The sequence below is a fragment of the Sapajus apella genome, unplaced genomic scaffold, assembly GCF_009761245.1.
Source record: "Sapajus apella isolate SASKATOON/1434 unplaced genomic scaffold, GSC_monkey_1.0 scaffold29, whole genome shotgun sequence".
Classification (NCBI taxonomy): domain Eukaryota; kingdom Metazoa; phylum Chordata; class Mammalia; order Primates; family Cebidae; genus Sapajus; species Sapajus apella.
In genome coordinates, this window is record NW_022436969.1 from 21,393,415 (window position 1) to 21,419,626 (window position 26,212).

The 26,212-nt window shown below is 38.9% G+C and overlaps 1 protein-coding gene across 2 annotated transcripts; it reads left to right on the forward strand.

Annotated features, from left to right (window-relative positions):
• Positions 1 to 1,780: 1,780 nt before the first annotated feature.
• NAPG (NSF attachment protein gamma) lies at positions 1,781 to 24,638 on the forward strand. 2 transcript variants are annotated; one of them, XM_032293396.1, is made up of 12 exons: positions 1,781 to 2,077; positions 6,269 to 6,336; positions 8,187 to 8,271; positions 8,979 to 8,996; positions 9,898 to 9,928; positions 14,959 to 15,068; positions 15,185 to 15,251; positions 15,525 to 15,595; positions 20,033 to 20,111; positions 21,998 to 22,077; positions 22,655 to 22,784; positions 23,725 to 24,638. In XM_032293396.1, exons 1-12 carry the CDS (start codon positions 2,022 to 2,024, stop codon positions 23,866 to 23,868), a joined length of 939 nt encoding a protein of 312 aa, XP_032149287.1. In that variant the 5' UTR covers positions 1,781 to 2,021; the 3' UTR covers positions 23,869 to 24,638. The 2 variants fall into 2 exon arrangements, with proteins under 2 accessions (XP_032149287.1, XP_032149288.1); XM_032293397.1 differs by lacking the exon at positions 23,725 to 24,638 and adding an exon at positions 23,538 to 23,711.
• The last annotated feature ends 1,574 nt before the right edge of the window (positions 24,639 to 26,212 follow it).

The following is a 26,212-nucleotide window of genomic DNA, read 5'->3' on the forward strand; positions in this document are numbered from 1 at the left end:
CAGGCATTATAGCTCTTGCTCAACAATTGAGTCCTAGGTGTGGAGGCCCAGTGTCTTATGCAGAGTGGGCGTTCAGTGAATAATAATTCAATAACGAATGAACAAATGAATGAATAAGAATATGGAGGAGGCTATAGGCTTTTGGTGTAGATCCCTTAGGAAACTTTCTGGGCACTTTTGATGGTTTTAGAAGGTGATGGCACTGGGTGGTTAATAAATCTAAATTCACTTGAAAGCATAAGGCTTTCCACTGATAGCAGTCCTTTTATGCTTAATCAGTCATCCCAGAATTGTGGTGAATTGGAAGTCATGGTCACAGTATTTTACACTCCTCTATCTTCTCTCTGTTGAATCTGAACTTGCCTTATGACTTGTTTTGATCAATAAAATGTGGCGGCAGTGATGTGCAGCGGGAGTCCAGGCCTTATGAAGCCTGAAGCGTCCACTCTCACTCTCTTAAAATTCTGCTGCCTTCCTATAAGGAAGCCCAGGCTAGACAACCAAATGAAGAGGGTTCTTGCGTGTGGGTACTAAATAAGAAAGTGAGGATAGAACAGAAAAAGTCCAAGGCCAGTTCACCCATTGTCACTAGAGAAAAGGCAAAATATTGATTGGCAAATAGATGCAGGTAGATTGATAGATTGTGTGGTGAGGCCAAAGGGAAGAACTCTCTGAATTGTTATTTTCTATTCAACAAGAAGTGAGAGTTAGCAGGCAAGCAGAGCTTGGGTAGGAGTTGTGAGAAGGAAGGTGTGAACAGCTCTCCAACTGTGTGAGGATTTGACCATGGAAATGTAGGAGAGTTGCTCAGCAGCACCAAAGGTCAGCTTGATGTTTATGATCATTAAAATGAGTAATTTAGCATGCTCGATTGGTTTTTTCCAGCCAAATTCACTTGCTTAAGAGCGGTTCCAGAGTAGATGGAAAGCTGCGGTTTTTCCTGGCTGGGAGAAAGGACAGAGAGGGAGCCAAGGACGTTAAGTGTACAGGCACTCTAATGATGGGACATGAGTTTATGCTGGGAAAAGAGGGACGTGTAAGAGCAGAGGGATAGGGAAAAGTGAGGAGTTTGGTGAAGGTAAATAATTACTGGCACTAGGAGGTACGAGTTGGAATGGCAAAGGAAAGTAAAGTGGGCTGCCTGAAACTGACACTAGGGAGGGCACGCAGTTATGAGTAAGGTCAAGGATGTGACCCTGAGAATGTGTGGCTGCTCTGGTGTGGGAAAGACCACAGGAGGTGGAAGCTGAGAAGCTGTACAGGCATTGCAGGAATCATCCGCGTGGATATTGAAATCATCATGAATTACGAATGGAGCCAACTGTATTACTGGTTACCATTTCTACCAGACCACTGTACGCGGCCTTAAGTCCCTCAACTTTCCATTTAGAGCACTTATCACGGCTTCAAATATTAGAGCGATTATTTGGGCCGGGAGTGGATTTTTTGACAGTAATCAGGGCTTACAAGTCTGTTTCGTTTCTTCACTGACATACGATTAATATCCAAAAGGTAGAATGGATAGATAGATGAATACTATTCTGGCTGTGATACAGAGAATCTTCAGATGTAATAAGTTATAAGGCCAATTAACCCTACAAAGAAGATCCACAGTAGTTTCACATTAATGAAAAACTCCTGGTGCAAGTCTTCAATAGGGCGGGTATTTTTGTCTGCTGATTTTCTCGTGTCTAGAACAGTGCCTGACATATTAGGTGCTCTGTAAACACTGAGTGAAAGAATACGCCCCATCAGTATCTCACCGCGCCTGCGCCAGGTGCCCTGGGTGGGGCCAGCCTTGACGCACCGCGCCTGCGCGACGTCTCTTTGCAGGGCCCAACGACCAGCTCCCAGCCCCGCTTCGCCGCAGCGGCTTGAGCCCTCCGGCCCTCCATAGGCGCTCGGCTGTTGCGCCGCTCCAACTTCCTACTCGGCGTTCCCACGCCTATTCGAGTGGATTCCGGGCACTCCAGGAAGAGGTAGGCTCAGCCTTTCTCCACGTCAGAGACCTAACTCTGGAGATGGCGGCTCAGAAGATAAACGAAGGGCTGGAGCACCTCGCCAAAGCAGAGAAATAGTGAGTGAGACGCCGGGTGGGCCTGTGTGTGGACGCCAAGTCCGTCTTTCACTGGCACGGCCTTAGCACCCGGCTGCGCGAGAGGGAGGGCACGGGGCTGAGGGGGCACGGCGCGCTGGTGCCTGCGGGGCTGCCGGGGCTTGTGTCCCCGGGGTCGCACTTCCGAGGTCGGGGTCGGGGTCAGGCCGCCAGCGCCTAGGGCAGCACCTTGGGTCCACCCCGCCGGAAGTCCGCTCCCCAGAGCTGCTGTGGGCGGGGACCCGGCTCAGTGCTGCGGGGCTGGTCTTTAAAGAGGGCTTCTCTACCTGGGCGCTAAGCTTCTAAAGGCTTCTTGTGGTGGGGACTGTCTGTATCCGAGGCTCGTTAGCAGCATCCTTTGCCTCTACCTGCGACGTGCCGGTCGCGCCTCTTCTCCGTTTGTGGCAACCAAAAATGTCCTCTGGGGAACAACATCGCCCAGTTGAGAACCACCGCCCTAGAAGAGCCCCTTGTGTGGAGAGGACCATAGATTTACCCCAAAAACTCCTCTGTGAACCTTTGTCATCTGGCATTTTACTGTTCCAGTGGGCCAGGACTGTGCTTCCCTCGTCCTTTGATGTGTATGTTCTGCCATCTCTGGTACAGTACGTAATAGGCACCCAGCAAATGTTCGTGGGACTGAACTGATTCTCCTTAATTCATTATTTTGGCACCCCGCCGCCCTCCCCCGCCGTTTCATTACTCCAGCTCATTTTTATCTGACAGGGTTAATGAAAAGTCGGTGCTGTGTTCTGTGGTGGGTGCTTCACATACGTAATTTCATAAGTTAAGATCTTCACAATAACTGCCCAGAGAGATTCTCATTATTCGTAAGAGGAAGTGAAGCTCATAGAAGCCTTATAACGACTTGCCCCAGGGTTCGCAGGTGAAAGATGGCAGAGCCAGTTTTCAAACAGTGGAAAAACTCAAGCCCTTTCTATCACATGACTCGAGGCAGTCAGTGTGTAAGGTACTGGGGCTCTCCTGGTGCAGGAGGTTTCCACAACAATCTGACTTTCAAGTGGGAGCAAACGGAAAAATTGTAGTAAGAATAAATAGTGTGGAATAGGGACCACAAAAAAGCTGTATGAACTGTGCATGGGTAACATAGAGGGAGAAGTTTATTCTGCCTGAGAAAATTTAAGGAAGAGATGATTTGTGAGCAGGGCCTGAAAAATACAGAATGTTTTAGACAGAGGGACAATCCTGTGAAAGAGATTCTATGTACAATCTGTAATATGTATCATACATGGGCCTGAAAATGTGCTCTGGGAACAGTGATTATAGTGTAGTCACAGTGATGGGAAAAACTGGAGTGAAGAAGAGCTGGGGCCAAAGTGTGAAGGTTCAGCTTCTCAGATGGCTCTTGTAGGCTCTTGTAGGCATCTAACCAGTGGACCCGGCTAGATTTGTTTTTGGTAAAAGAAATGTGGCAGCAGGCCGGGCGTGCTGGCTCTTGCCTGAAATCCCAGCACTTTGGGAGGCCAAGGCAGGTGGATCACTTGAGGTAAGGCGTGAGACCAGCCTGGCCAACATGGTGGAACCCTGTCTCTAGTAAAAATACAAAAATTAGCCTGGCGTGGTGGCATGCGCCTGTAATTCCAGCTGCTCCTGAGGCTGAAGCAGGAAAATCACTGGAATCCGGGAGGCAGAGGTTGCAGTGAGTGGAGATCGCGCCACTGCACTCCAACCTGGGAGACAGGGAGACTCCCGTCTAAAACAAAAAAAGAAGAAAAATGTGGCAGCAATGTAGAGAATGGACTGTGGGGAGAGGGTTGGAGGGAGAATTTTGACATATTCAGTAAACATTTACAAAGTTGTCACTGTGTACCTGTACCAGCCACTGAGGATACTGGAGTAACCAAAAGTGGTGCCTTCAAGAGCTTAGAATTCACAGGCGGGCAGACAAGTGAACAGAGGAGTAAAAAGATGTTCAGTGCTAGAATAGAAGTATTCATTATGATATGGTGGAGATATGAAGCAGGGAAAATGTAATATGTTCAGGGTGTGAGAAATGGAAGAGGAGGAAAGGTGACTCTCCCATGAAGGGGGTGTCAGACATGTTAGTGGGTTATTGATTTCAGGGAAGAGTTGGTAATGGCCTGACATGCTTTAAATAACCTGCCTGTGTATAGAGATGAAAGCTTAACTCAGGTTTCTAACTTGAGAGATGGAGGGGGAGAGGCCTTCAGCCAAGGTAGGGAATATAGGTTAATGGACATGATTGGTGGTTAGGTCTGGGGCAGGGAGGTGGGGTGAGGAGGTGTGGGGTTCAGGCTTGAAATGTTAGTTTGAAATGCTGCTAGACAGTTACTGAGTGAGTGGCAGGCAAAATGGGCCAGGAGCTTGGGAGATACTTGATTTTTCTCTGTTTTCTAATGATGATGCAATTCAGTATTGCTGAGTAATTTTGTAAATTGATCCCCCTACACAGATGGTAATGTTGCTGTTTTCCTTTTTTTTGTGGAAATCGGTCAGCTTCCTTATTGATTCTTTGGAGAAAAAGAGTGAAAAGGACTAACAGGTATAGCTACTAAACCTAAATTAGCTGTACATCTTTCTTCCTCAGTAGTGGTGTCCATGTGACCGGGATGGTTTTGCCCAGTTTTAAACTCTCTGGGTCTTTCCGTGTACAGCATGTTAGGTGACTGAATGATTGTATCTGGTTTTTAGTGGGATTTTAAAAATTATGTTAATATAGAGAATGTAGTGTTTGTTTTGGGATAGGAATGGAGGGTTAGAATTTTGCATATTTCCTCAATTTTGTGAATTAGAGTAGACACACCATAATTCAAGGATATTATTTTTCTGAGCAGTGAAATTCTTGGTAACCTTGAAAAATTGCTTGTGCTAATTTGAATCTTGTAACACTATATACACAAAGAAGTTTTAGATGCTAAATATGTTAAATAAATTTAATTGGCCAAAAATGTTACTTAAAACCTATGGCTGGCTGGATGCAGTGAGTAACTCATGTCAGTAATCTAGCACTTTGGGAGACCTAGGCAGGTGCATCACTTGAGGCCAGGAGTTTGAGACCAGCCTGGCCAACATGGTGAAACATCTTCTCTACTAAAAATACAAAAATTAGCTGAGTGTGGTGGCACAAACCTGTAATCCCAGACACTCAGGAGGCTGCGGCATGAGAATCACTTGAACCCAAGAAGTGGAGGTTGCAGTGAGCCGAGATCAGACCACTGCACTCCAGCCTGGGCAACCAAGTGAGAACCTATGACAAGAAAAAAAAAAAAAGGCTACTACTTTTGGCAGTTCACATGGCTGTAACAAAAGGAAGGCTATACTTCTGAGGGCTAATTTCAGATTCCCCATCTTTCAGTTAAGGTACTCCCCTGATTCATTTGAAGCAAGCAGTATTCTATCCAAGCAGGCCTTCACTAATTGAATGAAATTTAGAGTTTAAGATGGTTTGGGCAATTCTTACACTCAAATTTGACAGTTACTGAATTAGTTTAAACCAAGTCTGAAATTATTTTAAAGTAAGAAAAAGAAATAAAATACTGAGGAAAAGGCAAGTAAGATAAGGATTCAAAAAACTGGCCTTTGATTTGGCGTCCAAGAAGCCAGTAGTGATCCTGGAAAGCAGTTTCTCTTGACTTTTGTGCCTACTCCCTCTGTCATTCCACTGAGTGATTGTATTCCTTAGTCTTTCTGTTCTCTCTCTGCATTCTCACTAGGGGATCTCATCTATGCTCTTGACATTTGCTTATGACACCTCCATTTATGTCTCTAGCCTCTGATCGTGCTTCAGTTTCATGAATCCCCTCTGCTGTCATTACTGTGCTTCAGAGGTTCTTAAGCTTTAATGCACCTTTGGGCTTGTTAAACCTCAGAGGTTCTGTAGGCTTGGGATGGGGTCAGTAATTTACGTTTTTAGTAAGTTCCTAAGCAGTGCTGATGTTGCTGGTCCGGGGACCATGAATTGAGAACCTCTAGGAGGAAAACCACATACCTGTGACAGTGGAAGAGAAAGAGGTGAGGTTGTGTTTGTTAGGTATAAGTTTGGATGGAGGAGAGTGACACAAAGAATTTGTGCCTGATGGCTCCTCCTTTTTCTTTTCTTTGTTTTTTTAACCTAGAAGGTTATTAGAAGCAGGGATCTGACTTATAAATGTGGTTGGTAACTTCTGTTAACTGTGTTTTTTTTCATTCTAGCCTGAAAACTGGTTTTTTAAAATGGAAGCCAGATTATGACAGTGCCGCCTCTGAATATGGAAAAGCAGGTATTTTTGACTGTAGTCCGGTTGCTCCAGTATGTAATCTCAAAATAGTCTGATAACTTCATTTCACCGTAATACTTACTCATGTGCTTTCTACGAGGCTTTAATAGTTAAAAAACAAACAGAACAACTGTGCAAGCCGTTGAGTGTTTTTCCTCTTGTTATTTTCAGATGTGTTGAGAGCTGAGTCAGAGATCTTGGTACCTGTTGTTTATGACAGCAGGGATGGGGCGAGGTTGGTGATATACAGCAGTGGGTTTTTAGCATTGCTTATATATTTTTCAACTCCAGTTATTTGTATACTGTATCCATGAGTTTTGCCATATTTCTCTATTATACTTTCTGTTGAATAAAGAGCTTGTTAAATTTTTTTGTTAATTTATCCTCAAGGAGATCTGCAGATCATGTTTGCTTGGTACTTTTATGAACCTCACTTTGAGTGTATCTGTTCATCGTTCATTAAGTGTTAATCTATATATGTATTTTAATCATTTTATATGTATGTAAGATATAAACAATGTAAAATATGCAACAGAAAGGGAATTTACTAAAAATTTAGCATTCTAAATTATAGAATGATAGCTTTCAGCATATCTGTGATGACTTGTAGTATAAATAAAACAAAATTTTAAAGTACCTTGAACACATTTTCAGTTGTATTTCAGCGATAACCCTGATCACATGTGTTAGCCTAGCATAGAGATCATCTAGGGCAAGTGCTTTTGGATAAACAGCAAATGAGTCTTCAGTACTTTTATTTAAATCAGAGTAAATTCTGTTTTTTTGCATCATGCAAACTGTTTATATCTCATACTTTAAAATTATTAAAAGTTCAAACTTAATGAATTTTATGGACTACTTCTGCAAGGAGGCATCTGTAACAGAAGGGAACAGCGTTTTGCAAGTTTCCACTGTGAGGGAAATTTAACACAGATTTGTTTTATATCCCTCAGAGAACATGAACTACATTCAAAAATAAATGTTTTAGATCAGATTTTCCCATTGAAGCTTTGTTTATTTTCTCTAAGGGCTTATGGAAAATCTATTTAACCAGAATAAAAATTTTAAAAAGCAACAGATAGAAAAGCAGTGAGGAGAATGGTTCAGTATTTGGTTTTCACATTTTATTAAAGAGAATTTTAAGAGTGTTTTTAACAAATAACACTTTTCTTAAAACATTGTGCTTTCTGCTTCTTTGTAAGCAACCCTTGAAAAGTTTTCCAAAATTTTAAGATTATATTTTACAAGCATTCCTGTTTTGCTTTGATGATTACACTGTTAAAACAGCTCGCAGTATACTTTAGCTGTTTAAACAGTGAGATATTTTTTTATAGACAGTAAACAGTGTAAAATATTTTTTTAAATGCATTGTTAGACATTTAAAGATTATGCCAAAGGAAGGTTTATTATAAAAAACTATTTAATGTGCTTATTGGTCGTCATTTTCTACATAATTGAATGACCTACACCTGAAGTTCTGTTTTATTATTAAATGTAAAAGTAGTGAAGTAAGGTGCTGCCTTTGTGACTAAAAAATCTACCTATCCTGGAGAGTGTTAGGGAGTGTTGCAGTTAGAAAGACTTACTGATTTTGAATTGAAGTGACTGATTTGTTGCCAGTAGTCAACAATTAAAAAAGAAAAACTTAAAAATACTCCTAAGTTACTGATAATTGGAAAAGCTGTAAGGAAATCGCTTTAGAAAAAAGTAGTATTTTATAGTTTTTGGAAACTTCCTAAGTATTTGAAATAAGTGTGTTTGTAATACTTCATATAAAATGCAGATTTCAGTAATGATTCATTTGAGCTTTTCAATGGTGGAAATAGAGAGTCAATTTTTTTTTTCTTTTTCAGCTGTTGCTTTTAAAAATGCCAAACAGTTTGAGCAAGCAAAAGATGCCTGCCTGAGGGAAGCTGTTGCCCATGAAAATAATAGGGCGTATCTTTTTCAACCTTTAAAAAGAAATTAAACAATTAGATGATTTTGATAAGCTGTTGTCTCTTGCTATAAATTTGCTTTACTACCTGTGAAGTAAAATGTTTTTAAATTAGAAAATGATTAGAAAAATTGTGTATTTTTAAACTCTGAAGGAGCGTTTATAGTGAAGTTTGATCGTAAGGTCCGCAGTGCTTCGCAGAGCTACATTTGAGAACTTAGTTTCTGTTGTTTGTGGTTTTACTTGATGATAGTTTTACTTGTGATGAAGTAAGAGAAATCTATAGACATGCTGAAGAATGAAGAAGTAGGACAGGTATTGAAAACACATAAACTACTGTGTCAGTTTTTTAAAAATACAGTTTTCCTCAGTTATTTGAAATAAGAGTTATAAGAAGTATTTGAAAACTTACTGATAAAAAATGTTTTTCTTACTTGCAAAGTGTAGTCATAATAACTTTGCACTTCAGTGAATTGCATAATAGAAATAGTTTAGAGTCTGTGCAGTGTTATGTCAGTGTTTTGGGGAATTATGTAGTTTTAAACTGTATCAGCAGGCATTGAATTATTTCTTCTTTACCTGGTTGTAGCATTTGTCTTTTGGAACCACCTGGGTCAGTGATTTAGTTAACTGTCTTTAAATGGTAGATCTCTAGAAACTATTGATTTTTTCTTTTTTCCTTAACTTTAACTTCGTTACTTCCATTCAGTCTTTTTCATGCTGCCAAGTAAGTATTCTTCATGTTTTCTTGTATTTGCAAATTATGTTTTAAATGTTGCTGTTTTTCTGTAGGTTGGTAAATTTTTCCCAAATTATAAATTTTGTATTGATTTAAATAATAATCATTTCTCTTTGCTTCAGTTTTTACCTAAACCTTAAAAAATAAATCACTCTTAACTCTAAAATGTAAGGAGTTTAAATTAAATTTGGCATAATATTTTATTAGGAGCTTTTTGTTTACTAGTCTATGAAAAAATAAGTTAGAATCTGTTTTTTCCTCTGTTTAATAGCTAATAGTATCTATGGAAATGAAGCAGGAAGCTTTCTCCTGCTTTGTGGAGAGTAGTTATTTGTGGGCTGAGGTGGGTGGATCACTTGAGGTCAGGAGTTTGAGACCAGCCTGGCCAACTTGGTGAAACCTGTCTTTACTAAAAATATAAAAAAAAAAGCCAGATGTGGTGGCACAAGCCTATAATCTCAGCTACTGAGGAGGCTGAAACAGGAGAATCGCTTGAACCTGGGAGGTGGAGGTTGCAGTGAGCTGAGATCATGCCACTGCACTCCAGCCTGGGCAACAGAGCAAGACTCCATCTCAAAAAACAACAAACCCCATAGATTTAGGTTTGTTAGATGGAAAGTCATTTAACTTTACTGAGCCTTACTTAATTTTGCATCTGCAAAATAAAATCTCTTTAACTCAAATGTCTCATGTTCTAAGCTATTATTCCCCCTGAAAATAAAAAGAATAAAAAATTGTATTGTGTGGTAATACAAGTCTGAAGTGATATGTTGTTCATGAGCCCATTTTAATTGAAGTCACTTTCCTTACCAGTAGTTCCTCAACAGAAAGTTTCTCCTACCCCTTATTTCATTAAGATCTCATCAGAGAAATTATATTCTCTTTGCAGAGCTTATGAGCAAGCTGGAATGATGTTGAAGGTCAGTAATGTTGTGTTACAATTATTGTGTAGGTAAAATAAATTAACTATAAGGTGTTGATGTAGAATTTATGTTGAAGTTGAAAAGCATCCTTACTCTAAGGCAAGAGGTGCTAAGTTGGTTTTCTGTCCATGGTAACATTAATTGGACCCATAGAATACATTCTGTGTGTCTGAAGGTAAAGAGTGTTAAAGTGAAATTTAAGAGAAAATGTTTCGGAGGGAACTGGGAACAGTAACATTCTAAGGTTTATAACCAGGATAGATGTGTACTGCTATAAAAAGAGCTCTTTGGGAAGTTTCTCTACTTTTGAGAAGGACATCCGAATGGTTATAAATATTTTAAAAATCATCATACATGGGTTATAGAAAGAAGAGATGTTTACTTGTGTGGACAACAGTTGGCAGCAGAGACAACCACAGATTTAAGCTTTTGCTACTTTTATTCATTCTCCGACTAATGTACCTATGCCACTGTTTGTACTTCTGCCCCCAAAAGCAGGCTAGGAATTAATGTCCTGGTGTGGTGAGACGGAACATATGATATTGACTCTCACAGTGTGCCAGCTGGCAGTTGAAATAAAATCTTCTTCTTTTTAAAAAATTTTTTTTTCTAAAATGGTAAAAGCTAATTTCAAGTATTTATTATAAAGCTTTGTTTTTAAGAACTTTTACCTTAGTAATGTTTTTGTTTTTAATTTCTATCACTTTTGTAATGTGAACTTATTTTTTTTCAGTGGACACATTCTCCTTGCAGCACAATAAGAAATACTGGAAAGGTTAAAGAACGTTAGTAATAGCTGTTAACATGCTTAATTTAAAAGATTTTATAGCCTTAGACCCAGGAATTTCAATTTTGTGAATCTGTCATGTATATATATATATGCGTGTGTGTGTGCGCGTATATATATATATATATATATATAGAGAGAGAGAGAGAGAGAGAGAGAGAGAGATAGCAAAGATTTATGCATCAGGATGTTTTTTGAAGAAATGGCAATTATCTAAATTTTTGATCATGGGAAAGTATTTAAAGAAATTGTGATTCTTCGTATGAAAAACTGTTATATATCCATTGAAATATAGCTTTTCTAGCCGAACATGCAACTGAATTGATATTTGGTGATGTAACATTGCAACTAGAGTTTCTCTTACAGCCAGAGAAGCCAGGGATCTGCTCTGGTCTTCTTCTGTCTCATTTTCCACTGAGAACTAGGAAGCTCCCAGGTGGCTATTACAGTCTCAGTGTACTTCATGTCTGTTTTTAAGATACACTTAGTTGAGAAATCCTCAACCACTCTAATTCTCACAACCTCAGTTTATATTGCAACAACTGTACTAAGACTTGAATCTTCATCAAAAGTTATTATTCAGGCATCATTTCTATTGCTCAAGTATGTATTTAATTTGAGTGTTGGAAAGGCGCTACTTTGGATGAAAGAAAATCAACTTAATGGATAGGGAAATAAGAAGGAGAATGCTTTCTGGCATTGTCTTATATTTAAACTAAATGCCTTTGGATAGTCTCGGGAGCATGGGAGTCTTGAGCTACATGGTCCACAGTTAATTCTGTGGGCTGAAATTTCTATCAATTTGTCATACACACCTTCATATTTATTCCCCAGCAAGACTTGGCGAGTGCCATTTTGTAGAAAGATGCACAAGGGAAGCCACAGGAACTTGTTGGCTCAACCTTTGGTTCTGTCACTTGATGACTGCCATGATTTCATATCCTGTTTGCTGCACAGGCACACAGCCATTGAAAATAGGCATATTTATGGTAGAGAGTATAACTTTCAAGTAGGCAGCTCATCATTTTTTATGGAGAAGTATCAATATTGTGGTTGGACCTCTTACTCACAGCCTCACTTGATTTTACGCAAAAGCAGGGAGATGTAGTCGTTAATTTTTAAACAACAAATAGGACTTAAATGGCATTTATACTGCCGTCTACTGTATTTTTTGCTCTGTCCGTCTAATCTACTGGGTAAAACTAATGAAAGATAGTCCCTGTGTTATTTCTTTTTATCCTCCCAAATGCTTTTATGTTGTAGATTGACAGTAATATGTAATTAATGGATAGGTAAATTAGAGGAAGAAATACAGCTGACCCTTGAACCACCCCAGGGTTGGGATACCAACCCCCTGTGCAGTTGAACATCTACATACAACTTTTGACTCCCCCAAAACTTTACTAATAGCCTACCGTTTTTGTTTTTTTGAGACAGGGTGTTACGCTGTTGCCCAGGCTGGAGTGCAGTGGCACAATCGTAGCTTACTGCAGCTTCAACCTCCTGGACTCAAGCAAATATCCTCCCACCTCAGCCTCCTTAGTAGCTGTATAGGTGCATGACACCATGCCCTGCTAATTTTTAATTTTTTTTTAATGAAGACTGCATCTTGGTGTGTTGCCCAGGCTGGTCTCAAACCCCTGGGCTCAAGTGATACTTCTGCCTCAGCCTCCCAAAGTGCTGGGATAGCCTCCCAAAGTGCTGGGATTACAGGTGTAAGCCACTAACTTAGTATTGACTAGACGTCTTACCAGTAATATAAACAGCCAGTTGATACATATGTTATATGGAATATGTTTTATACTGTATTCTTACAATAAAGTACGCTAGAGAAAAGGAAATATTATTAAGACAATCATAAGGAAGAGAAAATATATTTACTGTTCTTTAAGTGGAAGTAGATCATCAGAAGGCTCTTCGTCCTCATCATGGTCTTCACGTTTGAGTGGGCTGAGGAGGAGGAGGAAGAGGAGGGGTTGGTTTTGCTGTCTCAGGGGTAGCCCAGGAGCAAGACAGTTTGCATATAATTGGTCCTACACAGTTTAAATCCCTGTTGTTCAAGGTTCAGTTGTATTCTTTAAAAACCAAAATGACCCTCAGAACTAAAGTGCCTGAGAGAGAATTGTTAGGTTTACCTCCCTGTTCATTCAGATATCCTTGAGCAAATATTGTAGACTCGGAATCTTTCATTGACCTTTGGTTTTATAACAAAGTATCGTTTTTATTTTTTCACTGAGGTTTGGAGATGTATTAGCGTAACATTCTGCTTGAGTGAATGATAGCAGCCTTATTTCATTATCTTTCAGTCTGTTTTTTTTTGTTGTTGTTAGTTTCCATAGCTAAATAATAAAGTATGTTTTGGGGTTGCTGAAAATGAGACCGGTTTTGTTAGGGGTATCCTAATGAATTTGTCGACTTCGCGAGGGACTGAATAGGCAGATTTGTAAACCACCCATAAGATGCAATGTGGAGCCTACCTTAAGATACAGCAAGTCAACACTAAATAAGTTGTTCCTGTAAACTTTATAACTAGCTTTTAAATGATTTTTTTTTTTTAGTCTATTTCAAAAATGTTTGATTTGGAGATGTTAGACATTAGGACTGCATGATCCTGGGATGTATAAGTTAAAGACACAGAATTTATCAGTCATGGAAGAGGGTTGTAAACTCAAATGAACTCAGGTCATATGGGAATAGCTGAAATGAATGAAGCAGCCTGGACATGGAGGGAAGTTGGAAGTGAAGAGCAGGGAGAAGTGCCAGGAGGTGCATGCTCATCTGATGGGACAGCACTATCCAGCCCCAGCTCGTTGTTGCCATTCAGGGATGCAAGCCTGCTGGTGCCGTAGCTTTTGAGTTTTATATATATATGTGTGGAGTTATATATATATATATATATATATATATATATATATGTATTTTTTTTTTTGAAGAAAGCCATAAAACAGCTTTTGTGAAAGACTGATTTAAAAATACTTCATGGATCAAGCAAAACACACTTGAAAGTGAGATAGAGTCATTGGGCTGCCAGTTTGTGATATTTGGCATAGGTCTTGTATATAATAGGGACTTAGTAAATGTTTAAAGAATAAGAAATGCTTAAAAAACAGTAAGGAGCAAGGTTTTTGTTTTTTTTTTTCTATTCTCATAGTTTTCCTAAAGGTCTATGAAGTGATGATGAACTGTGTAGAAATTACCTGGTATATTTTTGGGCTTAATGAAGCTTGATTGAAAGAATAATCATGTAAAGCGTTTCATTTTAAATATATTTATTGCTGTGCAGTGTTTTGTATAGTCAAAAATAATTGCATTTCATATGCTATGCCCACTTTTTGATGGGGTTTTTTTTTTCTTACAAATTTAAGTTCCTTGTAGAAAAAGAAGACATTTATGTGGCCAAAAAATATGGAAAAAAAAGCTCATCATCACTGATCATTAGAGAAATGCAAATCAAAACCACAATGAGATACCATCTTACACCAGTCAGAATGGCGATGATTAAGAAGTCCGGAGACAATAGATGTTGGCGAGGCTGTGGAGAAATAGGAACGCTTTTATACTTTTGGTGTTTATGTAAATTAGTTCAACCATTGTAGAAGACAGTGTGGAGATGCCTCAAGGGTCTAGAACCAGAAATACCATTTGACCCAGCAATCCCATTACTGGGAATATACCCAAAGGAACATATATCATTCTACTATAAAGACACATGCACACATATATTTATTGCAGCACTATTTACAATAGCAAAGACTTGGAACCAACCCAAATGCCCATCAATGATAGACTGAATAAAGAAAGTGTGGTACATATACACCATGGAATACTATGCAGCCATAAAAAAGAATGAGATCATGTCCTTTGCAAAGCTGGAAGCTGTCATTCTCAGCAAATTAAACAGGAACCGAAAACCAAACACTGCATGTTCTCACTGATAAGTGGGAGTTAAACAAGAACACATGGACACAGGGAGGGGAACATCACACACTGGGCCTTTCGTGGGATGGGGGGCTAGGGAGGGACAGCATTAAGACAAATACCTAATGCATGCGAGGCTTAAAAACTAGTTGATGGATTGATAGGTATATAGCAAACCACTGTGGCACATGTATACCTATGTAACCTGCACGTTCTGCACATGTGTCCTGGAACTTAAAAAAATAATTGCATTTCAGATTGTTAACTCTGTTTTTCTTTAATTAATGCATTTGCTGATCTGTGCTGTATCCTTTGCCCAAAGGAGATGCAGAAACTACCAGAAGCCGTTCAGCTAATTGAGAAAGCAAGCATGATGTATCTAGAAAATGGCACCCCAGACACGGCAGCCATGGCTTTGGAGCGGGCTGGAAAGTGAGTGTGAGATGCACCAGTCTCTGCATAGAAGTCTTGTCTTTTTGTTTTAATAAAGTCTTTGAAAAACAAGCTTTCCATTTCTCATGTAGATCACATTTTCTTGTCTAATTCAGGCTTATAGAAAATGTTGATCCAGAAAAGGCTGTACAGTTATATCAACAGACAGCTAATGTGTTTGAAGTAAGTTTGAGTCTTATTTTTTCTTTACTTATTTAGAATGTTTAGATAAATAATACATAGGAAAATAAATAAATGCAGTGACTACTTTTAAAACTTTTCCCTGCTCACAGTTGCGTGCTATTTCTTTTCTGCTAGAAAGTAGTAAAATGGACCAGCAACTTTCGTGTTTCCCCCTTGATCCAGTGCTATTACTTCTTTACAAAATAAATATTATGAGATAAAAAAATTTCAACGTTAAAACAGCCAACACTTGTTTTTCTTTGATTCCTTCAGAATGAGGAACGGTTACGACAGGCAGTTGAATTATTAGGAAAAGCCTCCAGACTACTAGTACGAGGACGTAGGTATGTCTTTAAGAACTATTCCTATGTGTTTATACTTTGAATCCACATTTAGAACTGGAAAGTAATTTGGGGGATAGCTTGTTAATTTTTTGGTGTAAGCTGTAGACATACTAGGCAACACAATAGAATGTTAACATTTATTAGACAGTGGGCACACTGAATTAGATATTAAAAGATCTGTTGTTTTTTGAAAGTGTAATGTCCAAATTTATCATGCATTATACTTTTACTGGTTGAACCCTGGCTCCGCAGCATGAGAGCGAACAGTTTTCTTCATCTGTTATTTGGTTGGATTATAGTATCTCTCTCAAGGAAAAATAAGAGTATTAGGGTAAATGACAAAAATGCATAAACAGTCACCCATGAAAATTGGCAGGTTCTTGACAAATAGTGTCATTAATGGAATATTTACCTTGTTATCCTTTCAACATGATCTGAGACAGAAATAGTTGAACCTCAGAAAGCTAAAATCCTATTGGGTTTTCTTTTTATTTTTTTTTTACTTTATCTCAGTTTACTTTTAGTAAATAATTTCTATCATTAATAAAATTCTGTCTCAATAATATTTAAGATAAACATTTTTAGGAGATAGTAAGTCTCCAGATATCTTAATTGAAATTTACCCAAAGCTTCTCACTAACAGAAAAGACCCAAGATCCATTTAATGTGTCAAGGACTCAAAGTAGAAATGACTGATGAATCTGTCCTTTCTGAGACTGAATTAATTTTTTTCTTCATGAATACTGCAGATTCTGAAATATGATTTAAACCTGTCTAGAGTAGCATGAGAATAAATTAATCTAGAATTAACTGTTAAACAATCTCATTTAGATAAACTACTTTGCTTATAGGACCTTCCTTCGTTGAGTAGTTTTTTGGTTGTTGGTCTAATTCGAAACGAAATTTTATTTTGTTTTTAAATTAGAACTTTAATCATGAAGCAAAGTTTATATATCATTCCTGGGTCATTACCTTTATTCATCTTATTACTTATTGCTTCCCAGAAATCAGTTACTGAAATGCTAACTCTGACAATTCCCAACTTACAAATGGTTCAGTTTAGTTTTTGAAAGCGTTTGTTACAGCAGCAGAGCTGTTCTTGGTGATGGTGCTTTGGCTGTGGCAGAATAGCTGAACTGTGAGGTGATACCGAGGTTCTGACTAGCGAGCAGGGGCCCCATGTCTTAGAAGCAGCATCCTTCATTCTTCTCAGGGCAGCCAGGAGGCAAGTTTGAGCATACTTTACCTCTTTCTCATCTGTTCTTGCCTCCCAATGCTCCTCCACAAGGTTCCCAGTGACTTTCTAGAGTGCTAAGCCTGTTACTATAGGACCCCATGGAAAGTGGAGAAAATGAAGTTGCAGGAAGGGGGAGAAGGTAACGACAGCTCTGTGTGAGAGCCACACTGCCTCAGCTCCCATGAGGTATTTTGTTTTCCACGTCTTTCATTTTGTTTCTCAAGGTGTATAGATCAACTAAAGCTGTGTTGTAGAGAGAGTAGCACAGGAAAGGAGAGAGGCCAGGATCTTTTTGGGGGAGGTCAGCTGAAGAATGTTTTCTAGCTGCCTGTGCATGTTCCTTTAGAAAGCTCCACTAGGGATGGGGACCACCATCATCCTCAAAACATTACCAACGTTGCCAGTTGGTTTGGAGTTCAAGAACTAGTTGGGGCCAGAAGAAGAGTTTGAGTCGTGGTGAGGAAAGTGTCTTTTGAAAGCTTGGGGATCAATGAGATTCTATAACAGTTTCCTACCATTTCCTTCTGTGGGATTTCAATTTTGTTTCATTTGGGTTTAACTTTTTTTGAGTTATAGGAAGATAAAAACAATTTATTCTGTTTTCAGCAAAACCAGATTCTTGTCATTTTGTTAGGAATATTAAGTATTGCCCGATGGGAAAGTTGAAATCATCTATGTTTCATTATAGTAAGTAATGAATACTTTCCTGTATACATTTAAAAATAGATGGGTTTATATGCTAATTTCATGGCCTTTTAGCAAAGTCAATCAATTTTTTTGACTACCAACTCATACAAGTGCTTGGCTCTTTTGTTAGGTAGCTATATATTAGCACATAGAAATGCTAAACAGTTTATGTGTAAAGAATGCACCCTTTATAGTTAAATATATGAAAAATTTAAAATACTGAGATTGCTACTAGAATGTAATATAATCTGGACACTATAAGCACAGAATATTCCGAATTCATTTTATAAAAATAGGGTCTGTGATAAGCTCAGGGTCACAATTAAAAATGATGTATATACTTGAAGCTGTAGTCTGCCTTGCATTAATTTTTTATTTCTGCATAGCAAATTGCCACAGACTTAGCAGCTTAAAACAATACTCACTGATGAGTTCACAATTTCATGAGGCCAGAAGTCTGGATATAATGTAGCTAGGACCTAGTGTCGCTAGGTAGCAGAGCTAGGGTCTCATCAGGCCAAAATCAAGGTGTCAGAGGGGACTATGATCTCATCTGAGGCCTGGGTCCTTTTCCAAGCTCATTGATTGTTGGCAGAATTGATTTCCTTGCAGCTGTGTGACAGAGATTCCTGTTTTCTTGTTGCCTGTTGGCCAGGAACTGCTCTCAGTTGTTGAGTTCTCCTTTAGTTCCTGACCATATGCCCCTCTTGTTGGTTCATAGCATGGCACTTTGCTGCTAATTTCAGCCATCAGGAGCACTTCACTCTGATTTCCAGTCTCTAACTTAAGGGCCCACCTGATTAAGTCAGGCCCACATAGACAGTGATTCACTCAATGTCAGCTGATTTGTATCCTAATCACAGGATGGCCCATCATATTTTGAGGGTCACACCCACACTTAAAGGGGGATTATACGGGAAGTGTTTACAAGAGGGAAGAATTGGGAATACTCTTAGAATTCTGCTACCAAACCCAAGTTATAAATTGACTTTATTCCAAAATTTTACCAAGTTGACCTTTGGAAATTCAGAATGCATTTCTTCAATGAGTGTCATTTTATAAGACACTAAGTTGCCAGGGTACATCCCATAAAGATTCAGTTTAACTCATGATGTAAGTAGCCATAATAGCATAAGCCAAGCCACTGTGTGTGTGATGTGGTGGGGGAGGGGTATGGGTGTGTGTGTATATATACAACTATTTTTAAAAAGGTAACACACAGGCCGGATGCGGTGGCTTACGCCTGTAATCCCAGCACTTTGGGAGGCTGAGGGGGGGTGGCTCACCTGAGGTCAGGAGGTCAAGACCAGCCTGGCCAACATGGTGAAACCCTGTCTCTACTAAAAATACAAAAATTAGCTGGGTAAAGTGGCATGCACCTATAATCCCAGCTGCTGGGGACATTGAGGCAGGAGAATCGCTTGAACCCAGGGGGTGGAAGTTGCAGTGAGCTGAGATCTCATCACTGCACTGCAGCCTAGGCAAAAGAGTGAGACTCTGTCTCAAAAAATAAATAAATTAATAAATAAAAATAACATATAGAAAAATAGAGCATAACATTTTTGTATTTTTACTTTGGGTTACAATACCACTTGTCACCCCTTGGATCCCAATAGTACAGACCCTTGCCCCTTTTGGCAGTTGGTTGTATGTAATCCCAATGCCCAGACCCCTGGTAGTTGCCCCCATAACCTTGGACGCTTATTGGGATGAGAGCAATGGCTGAAGACTATACATTTCACTCAGTCTCAAGTTGTGCTACTCAGGGATTCCTGGTATTTGGAGTATACTACAGTTTTGGGAAAAGGAGGATTCAATTAGGATTTGATGGAATTAGGGCTGGGGGAGGGAGAAAGGGATAAGGGCCTGGAACATTTGGGGGGAAATTTTTAGTGACCCCTTTCCTTGCTTTCACCTTCATTCTGCCATTGGGCAGAATAGAAGAAAAGAAGAGTGTGAGAGTCAATGGAAAAGATGAATGTTGAAGATTGAAGATGCAGGAAGGATTTTGTTTAGGTCTCTAACTAGCCCCCCCTCAATGCTGCCCTCTTAGGCACCTCAGAGCTTGCTAGGGCCACTGAGGCAGCAGTGGAGTATGTGATGGAGGGACACGGTTGGATGACAGCACGGGGTGCCCTGGGGTGTCTGGATGTTCTTTCAGTCTGGAGGAAAGAAATCTTGGGTGATCATCCCAACTATGTATCACAAAGAAGTTTGTTTGACAGAAACTCATTTTTGGACAGTCCTTACCAAGGTTAAAACTCCCTGTTTGACCTAACCCATCCTTGAGTTCTTTTGCTTTTTCTGTCAGTGTACTGTCTGAAAGTGGGGAGTCAGACATTTGAAAGGCAAGCCAGATGAGCAGAGTGTGTGGAAACCTGGGTCCTGGGGCAGCTGCTAATACCTGTCCTCTTGGTGTCTCTACAATCTATGATGTCAAATACATTTCACAGGGGACCTCTGCTATAGATGATTTAGACCTGCTTGTTTTACATATCTATGTTTCCTTTTAGGTTTGATGAGGCAGCACTCTCTATTCAGAAAGAAAAAAATATTTATAAGGAAATTGAGAATTATCCAACTTGTTACAAGGTATTCTTTGAATGTGTTTGTTTTTGGCATTACATCAGATTTTTTCTACTGGTCTGAATACGTACCTAGGAAAGGATTCTATGGATATTTCTATGTTTTTTGTAAAATAATACTTCATGGGCCTCTGTTTTTGACCAAGGTAGAGTAAGGCCAATACAGCTTGTCTCCCTGCTGATTACAGCTAATCTGCTAGATAGCAAAAGCAACCACCCTTGAACTCTGAAAAGTAAATGCAAGCCGATAGACTAAGGACAGGAGCAAACACTTGGAGAAACAACCACTATAGGAGTGAGTTTCTTGGGTTTTTTTCCACTTCTTGCCCTGCCCTTAGAGAAGCCTGCAGTTGTGAAGCTGGGCAGCACAGGCTGCAACAGTGAAAACTCCAAAAGAAACCCTGTCTTTCTAACCAGCACTGGGAAAAGAGGTCCCATTGTTTTCTTGACTTTTGCTCTAAGCTTATGCCCAAGGCATGGAGCTACACTGTGATGATGGCTCAGGTCAATAAAACTCCACAAGGACCCCAGTCTCTTTTGCCAGAGGGACTAGGAAAATGAGCTAGAGAGCAAGGAGAAAATCGCAGAAAGGAGAGAGCTGGAAACGGAGTCTCCTCTAAGTATGGATGTGGCCCACACAAGACTTGGATTTACTCTTAAGCTGTGCTGAGACAGGCCCCAGAGTAGCAGTGCAAAGCTTGGAGAGCTACGGTTTCATCACTGTCGAAGTGTTGCACTGCCCTCTGAAGGGCTTATGCATGGAACAGGCCCAAAGCCACGTAGCAAAGGATTTTAACTAAGTGTAGAACCTCCATCCACCAAAAGCAAGGTACCACATGTAGTCTGAACCTACCTGGGGTGATTACTTGCGGAAAACATCTGTATTCCTGAAAATTAAGCAGAAGCTGCACTGTATCACATTCACAGTACAATCCAAAATTATTCAACATGCAAAGAACCTGGAAAATATGACCAGTTTTTAGGAGAAAAGACAACTGATGCCAACCCTGCAGTGATCGGGGTTGTTGGCATTATCACATAAAGACTTTGAAGCAACTGTAAGTTGCTCCATGAGGTAAAGGTGAACACAATAGAAATGAATGGAAGAGGGGTTCTGTTGGTTTTTATTGAAAAATTGTGTTTATAGGAACTATACAAATGAACTAAATGGGAATTTTAGGGCTGGAAAATATGTTATTGAAATAAAATATTGGATAAGCTTAATCTCATAATAGAGATAACAGAGGAAGACTTTGTGAACTTGAAGATAGATCAGTAAAAGTTACCTAAACAATAGAGGTAAAAAAGATGGAGAAATACTTAACAAAGACCTATTTTGCCAATAATTTATCACTCATATCTTTGGTCTTATTACTGCTTTTATTGTTTACTTATCAGTGCTATCATTGTTTCTGTTACCTGAGGCTTTCACTCATACATCTTTTTCCTAGTTTCTTTTTAAGGATTGTAAGTATCATTGCGGAGTTATGGGTCCCCCTCCTCTTTTTTATTCATGTTTCAAGCTTTAATCTGTGTAGATATTTGAAGGAAATTCTCTTTAAAACATGGTTGTGATCTAAGGCCTGTGTCACAGTGTGGTCCCCAGACCAGCAGTAAGAGTGCCCCCTGGAGCTTGTTGGAAATGGGTGAATCCCAGGCTTGCCTCAGGCTTACTGTCTTCATGTAACCAAATCCCAGGACACGAGAGTTGGAAAAGTGCGGTTCTAGGCTATTTCCCCTCAAGTGTCCTGTGGAAGCTACTACAGCATTTATAAATCCCCCTTATACAAACAAAGACTCTGAAAGTTAAACTCCAGGTGTTTTTAATACTGCCAGGATACTGACTTTATTAAACACATATAAATTTGACCATGATCCTCTCTTTTGTTTTAGAAAACAATTGCTCAAGTCTTAGTTCATCTACACAGAAATGACTACGTAGCTGCAGAAAGATGTGTCCGGGAGAGCTATAGGTAAGACATTGTCTGCGCCCTTTTGACTTGCATGTTCGACACTTGTGTTTCTACAACCAAGATTGCTGCTAGGACAAATGTTCCTGGCCATGGAACTTGTTTCTAAATCTTAGGAGTGCTCCTCTACCATTTTATCTTTTACAGTGGGCATTTTACACTTTTTTTTTCCCCTTTCCTGTATTTTTCTCTTGGGGACCTCCATGGAAATCAATGACTTTAGTCATTTTGTTTTATTTGCCTTCCAAGAAAAAAAGAACAAGAAAAAGGGGGAAAAATTCTCAGATTGTATGTTACAGAAATCAGAATGAGGGATTTTTCTCAGTGTTCAACATGAGCAGTCTTAATCTCGACATTATTAACATTTGGGTTGGATAACTGTGGTTGGACCTGTCCTGTGCACTGCAGGTTGGTTAGCAGTATCCCTGGTCTCTGCCCTCTAGATGCCACTAGTATTCCCACACTTTTAAGAACCAAAATGTCTGCAGACATTGTCACATACCAGGGGACAGAATCATCCCTGGCTGAGATGTGTTCTTTTAAGGAGAAGGTGAAGACGTGTGATTTGTGCTTACTGCAGCATCCCCGGGTTTAATGGCAGTGAAGACTGTGCTGCGCTGGAACAGCTTCTTGAAGGTTATGACCAGCAAGACCAAGATCAAGTGTCAGACGTCTGCAACTCGCCGCTTTTCAAGTACATGGACAATGATGTAAGTGGGCCTGTTTGCATATCTTTAATCTTTTCTCTTGAAAGAAAGAGGTTTCTATTGAGATTATTTTTTACCCGTGTACTTAGGAGTTTTTTTCTTCTACCTGTTTTTTTCTTCTCAAACTACTACTCATGAGGAAACTGACCACTTGCATTGAATTTCACCATAGATTTAGATAAAACAGATGTTAGTTGTATGGTTTATGCCATTTACTCACCCATCTAACTCTCTTGACCTTATACATATTTTAAAATTCAGGCTATTTTCTCAACTTTTCCTCTATCTGTTGTCTTATGGGTTGCTTAGTATATTCATTTCTTTTAGATGCACCATCTGAAAGAGGCCCATTGTGTAGTGGCCTTTGTAATTCAGTAGACCTTTGGCAATCTGTGATAACTAGCTAAAGCCTCAGTTAACTCATTTGTAAAAATGAAGCCACTAGTACTTGTCTTGCTGGACTATTGTGAAGAATACATTAGTCTGTGTATGAGAAATACCCTTACATGATATCTTGCACATAAAGTGAACCGTGGCTATAAGTTTCTATTTTTTCTCATTTCTCTTTCTCAGTAGATTTCTAAGTACCTGTTTGGTCTTAGGCCTTTAGAGTATCATCATAGTATCAGATCAACTTAAGGTCTTCAGTTGTTTTGTAATGATATATGTAGAAAAAAATTTTTCTAAATAACTTCTTACATGGTTTTGAAAATATATATTTTTAAATTTTTAAAAAATTTATGATAGTTTTACTAGTTGTATACCTGTCCCACCATGCTCATGAGGCATCTGGAGAGAGCATTATTGGGTTTTGCTTTTCCATCTGAATGGCAGAATTGGTGTTCATGCGGGTGGAGAGCCAGGCTGTGTCTTTTTAGAGCTTAGTAAAATGTGTCAGGATTCTAGTTATCCAGCTTTTAAGAACATGTTCTGTTGTTGACAGTATGCTAAGCTGGGCCTGAGTTTGGTGGTTCCAGGAGGGGGAATCAAGAAGAAATCACCTGCGACACCACAGGCCAAGCCTGATGGTGTCACTGCCACAGCTGCCGATGAAGAGGAAGATGAATACTCAGGAGGACTATGCTAGTATTTTGCTTGCTGAAAAGAAAAGGAAAACAAAGGGAAAATCCTGACATGCTATTTCAAGGACTTGGTTCTAGATTAGGGATGTCTGTACTTCATTACAGTGGTGATTTTGGATCCTAATAAAAACTAGTTTTTAGTTACCGTTTTCCCAAATCAGTTATATCCTTTATCTGTGAAGCATATCTTTTTCTTTCCATAAGAGCTTTTTTAAGACACCAGCAGAAGTTAACAGAAAAGCTACTGTCATGTTTTAATACAGTTGATTAAAAAATTTACAAGCCAAATTATACATAAATTATGTTCTAAACAAAAGGAGTAATAAACATAGGTATTCTTCCCTCTTGGACAGTTATAACTTACTCTTAGTGAATTGTTTTTTATATTTTATTTAATAATTGCTGCTAAAAGTGATGTTTACTGGTAAAATTATTTTAAAATTTGTTTTTTTTGGAAAAGGAAATTTATCCCCTATGATGTTAGATACATTTAAATTATTATGTCTTTTCAGAGATGAGATGGGAGCAGGAAGTTATTTTGAGCCTTACAATATTATTTAACTCAATAAAAGGTGCACTGAAGCTCTTATATATCAGTTTGAAAAATTTTGAAGGTAACATATTAAAGTGATTCTATAAATACCTTCAGTTCTCTCTGAAGTGTAGGTATTTCTTCCTTCTAAAAAATACATAGTGACTGTCTCCATATCTACTTGGCTCTGAACCAAATAGGAGCTAATAGCTAAGGAATACCTTTTTTTTGTTTTTTTTTTTTTTTTTTTTAAAACACGGTCTCACTCTGTTGCCCTGGCTGGAGTGCAGTGGCATAATCACAGCTCTCTGCAGCCTCTCCTGGACTCAGGTGATTCTGCCACCTCAGTCCTGAGTAACTGGGACTACAGCAAGTAGCTGGGACTACAGGCATGCACCACCATTCCAGAGTATTTTTTTTTTTTATTTTGGTATTTTTTGTAGAGATGGAGTTTCTCCATGTTGCACAGGCTGTCCTCAGGCTCCTAAGCTCAAGCCATCTGCCTGCCTCGGCTTTCCAGAGTGCTGGGATTGTAGGCATAAGCCACCTCTCCCGGCCTGCGAATATCTTTTTTATGCATTGTAAGAACAAGGTAATGTTTCCATCAACCTAGTACAGTTACATTTCTTTTTGCCAGAATCATTTTATTTTGATTTTAACTCCGTCGTAACTTGATATGGAAAATGCTATATACTATAAAAACTTAGCTGAAAGGGAAGAATCGTTTTAGAAAGACATATATTTAAAACACTGCACTGCGAATATATTGATCCTTTACAGTTATTTCTAAAATGCTGTTTTGGAAACATTCCTTTTTTACCCTATGTGGCCTAGACCCATCTCATAATCTGTTAATTGGAAAGAGGCTACAGACACTAGCATTGTGCATTCTGCAGGCACGTGCTACTTATTCGTGCCCTGTCTCTATCTCTTTTAGAATCATACCTTAAATTTTGAGTATAGGATTCTTAATTTTGCTAGACTTTCTGAAAACACTAAGGTGGAGTATCAGAAGTGATTTTAGTCAAAACTAATTGAGTAGGAGAGCTTAAGACATAATAACATCCTCCTTTGGGAGGTGGTCTTGGGAACGTGGATGTTGGTATACAGTTTTTTATTGTAGGCCTGATACAAAACTCAAATAAATTTAATGTTTTTCTTAATTTATTGGCATAGTTCTTCAGGTAGCAGCTCATTTTTATTAATGATACTGGAATTAACTATGAACAAGCTATATTTAGACATTTGCATTTAAGGACATTGCAGTGTTTCAGAGAACCCATCATTGCTGCTTGTATCCTTTACTTTAGATCCAGTCAGAAACTTCTGGAGTCTTACATTAATGTTCATTTGAGCTAATTAATAATCTGTTTAAACAGATTCGGCAATACTTTAAAGATGTTTTAGACTATTTGTTTATAGATCTTATTACCCATTAAAGTCTTGGTGAAAAAATTTTTTAGTTTTACTCTTGTGTACTGAAAACTTTTTTTTTTTTTTTTAAAGAAAGGTGATGATAAAGTGCATTCTGTAGCAGCAGCGCAGGTGGGCTTTAAACCACACAAAAGGCTGTTTCCAAGTGCAGCCTCCTTCACCCTTCTTGCCCATGGTTAAGACTGAATAACTAGGACTTGGGGATATTCTTTGTTGTCAGGGTTATTCTGTGTGGTAAAGAATATTTGTTTCACATTTATACATTTTCTTTTTCTAGTCACATAAGTTCCTATTTTGAGAGTGTAGTCAGAAGTATAAAACTTGGTGTTTACAAGAAAAATCGTCTTCCAGAACTCCACTGTCATCACTTTCACCAAAGTGGA